Raw genomic sequence first — 2,395 nt, 5'->3', positions numbered from 1 at the left:
GAGACAGAGTTTCTTGTGACCCTGGAACCAGGAGATTCTGGACAAAAGTAAAGAAACAATGTTTTATTATTTAAGGATTTGGAATCGATTGCACATGCATCCARGTYCCTCAACACTTAGTCATTTCCCAAAATGTACAGTTCTCTAAGATGTGTTTGGGGTTTTACAAGTTGCTTGGTCAAACAATTAGATGGACATAACAAATCTTTAAGAGCATGAGACATCACAGAAAAGGGATACTGTATAGATTAATCCAGGGAGAAATTGATGTCCCCAACCACTCCTACTCACTCTTGGGCTCAGAGTCTGACTTGTTCTTCCGTCCTCCCTTTCCTTTGGGGGCAGAAGGAGACTTCAWGGCATCAGCCTCTTTGGTGTCCATGATTCCCTCTTCATCCTCTTCCTTGTGAGAGTCACCATTTGCGGCAGAGCCATTTGTTTTGCCATTCTTGCAGTTCTGCTCCACAACATCACCGTGTGAGCCATTCTCCACACACAGCTCACGTCCCAATAGGGCCTTCACCTTAGAGAGGTAGCCATCCTGAGGGGAACATGTAGGCCCTGGTCAAAAGCACTGCACTATATATGAAAAGGTGCAATTTTGGATAAACCCAAAGATTATTTCTATGGAGTGAGTGAATTTGTTAGATTGACAGGATGCAGCCACAACTCACCATTGAGATCTCTGAACTCTTCATCTTGGCTTTCAGGCTGCTGAGCTGGTCCTGGGCATCRGCATGCAGGAAGTCCTGCACCAACTTGACCTTTTCTTTGACACGGTCCTATGAGTTAAATAAACTGGTTTAAGACATGCTTTGGAAGGTGCTACCCATCRAAGTTATTTTAAGTYCTTAGCCACAAGCTGTTCACTCGCCTACTGWGAGGAAGACAATCAAGCATGAGGTCTTATACCAACAGGCTCCGAGACAGTTTGTAGSTACAAGTCATCAGAATGCTGAACACGAAGCAGCTCTCCACACACATATGCACTCATCCACACAATTTTATGCCACACACTAAATCATGTACAATGTAAACACTTGRCCCCCAATCCCCAAAACKGATGTAAATATTATACTGTGCATTCTTGTATTATACTTATGCTAAYATGTTTATTCTAGTCTGASCCATTTACTTTCGCTTGTATCTTATTGTCGAGAAGGAACCTGCAAGTAAACATTTCGTTGGACGATGTATACCATGTGTATCTTGTACATACGACTAATACAACTTCACAAAGGGATGGTCATAATCGGCTTTCTGGACATTAGTCAARGATGAAATAACAGAAAACMTAAATAAGTCTTTAGCATCRGAAACCAAATGTCAAACTTGGTAGATCAGGTCARTCACCTCATCTGAGATCCCATCTTCATCTTTTTCCAACACCTCCAGCCTGTAAACAAAACAAAAAAAAGTGTTACCCACTTGCTACAATGACCTAAACATAGTCAAATCCAACATATCAGCATGGCACAACTTGTTGACGCTAAAATGTTAACGCTATCTAGCTAATTAGCTGGACAATTGATTGTGAACCTGACTTGATTTTGAATTCCTATCCTAGRTACTGTACCAAGCATCGAACAAGAAGCCAGCTAGTGTAATGTTATCATGCTGTAAACAGACAATGTAGATAGRTAGCCGTTTTGAGTTGCTAACATTTCACAAATAGTCGATGATAGCTAYCAAGCTAACAATTAGAGCGATAACGCGAACGTTAACATTAGTTAGCCAACTAGGAAATAAAAACATGCATGTATTCAATATTGAAGGGAGAGGCAACAGCTGACATGAGACAAAATGTATTATTTGGCGCCAAATCCATTCCCAAGCACAACGCATCTTTGGTACAGTAAAATAYCTAGACATGGCATAGGAAAACCGTGGAAGATGCTAGCGAGCTATCCAGTTAGCCGAGSCGTTTCAGCGTGGCAAAATTAATTCGCAGTATTGTGCATGGAATGGTGGATCYTGTGATGCGGTGAGAATAAGAATACCACATGCCAGTGTGCTTATTTGACAGGACAAAGGGTGAACTGAATGCAGTGTGCTGCAAGCTAGCTAGCCGAACATGACAGCACTGCAACATTACATTTGCGCTAGCTAGCTTGTAACGTTACCTTTTCCTGACATCCACTGGCAGAGACAAGGAGGTATTGGCTGGCATTTCAAGTGTGAGCGTGATACACTAAAATATAAAACTCGTTTTGATAAAAACAAGAAAAGACAACAAAGAATCGTTAAAACTATGTGCTAAAATCAGAGCTCTCTGAAAAACAATGTGTGTGGCATCTGTTGTAGGCTAGCTATATGCAGCTCAGGGGTGCGGGCCGTCTTTTCGCGCGGATTTTGGGCTTTACCATTACGTTGATGTATAGGTGAAACGCATGGA

The 2,395-nt window shown here is 41.8% G+C and overlaps 1 protein-coding gene across 1 annotated transcript; it reads right to left on the bottom strand.

Annotated features, from left to right (window-relative positions):
* Nucleotides 1-5: 5 nt before the first annotated feature.
* Nucleotides 6-2,395, bottom strand: LOC139029558 (DNA (cytosine-5)-methyltransferase 1-like; the record flags this gene model as incomplete). The annotated part of the gene is made up of 5 exons (XM_070449783.1): nucleotides 2,124-2,395; nucleotides 1,354-1,396; nucleotides 675-782; nucleotides 292-541; nucleotides 6-37 (listed from the first exon to the last, which is right to left on the bottom strand). Coding segments are annotated over exons 1-5 (480 nt in total), but the record flags the coding sequence as incomplete, so codon positions are not given.

This window comes from Salvelinus sp. IW2-2015, linkage group LG20, assembly GCF_002910315.2.
Source record: "Salvelinus sp. IW2-2015 linkage group LG20, ASM291031v2, whole genome shotgun sequence".
In the NCBI taxonomy this organism is placed as follows: domain Eukaryota; kingdom Metazoa; phylum Chordata; class Actinopteri; order Salmoniformes; family Salmonidae; genus Salvelinus; species Salvelinus sp. IW2-2015.
Note: the sequence above shows the minus strand (reverse complement) of the source record. Positions and strands in the feature narration are given on the sequence as shown.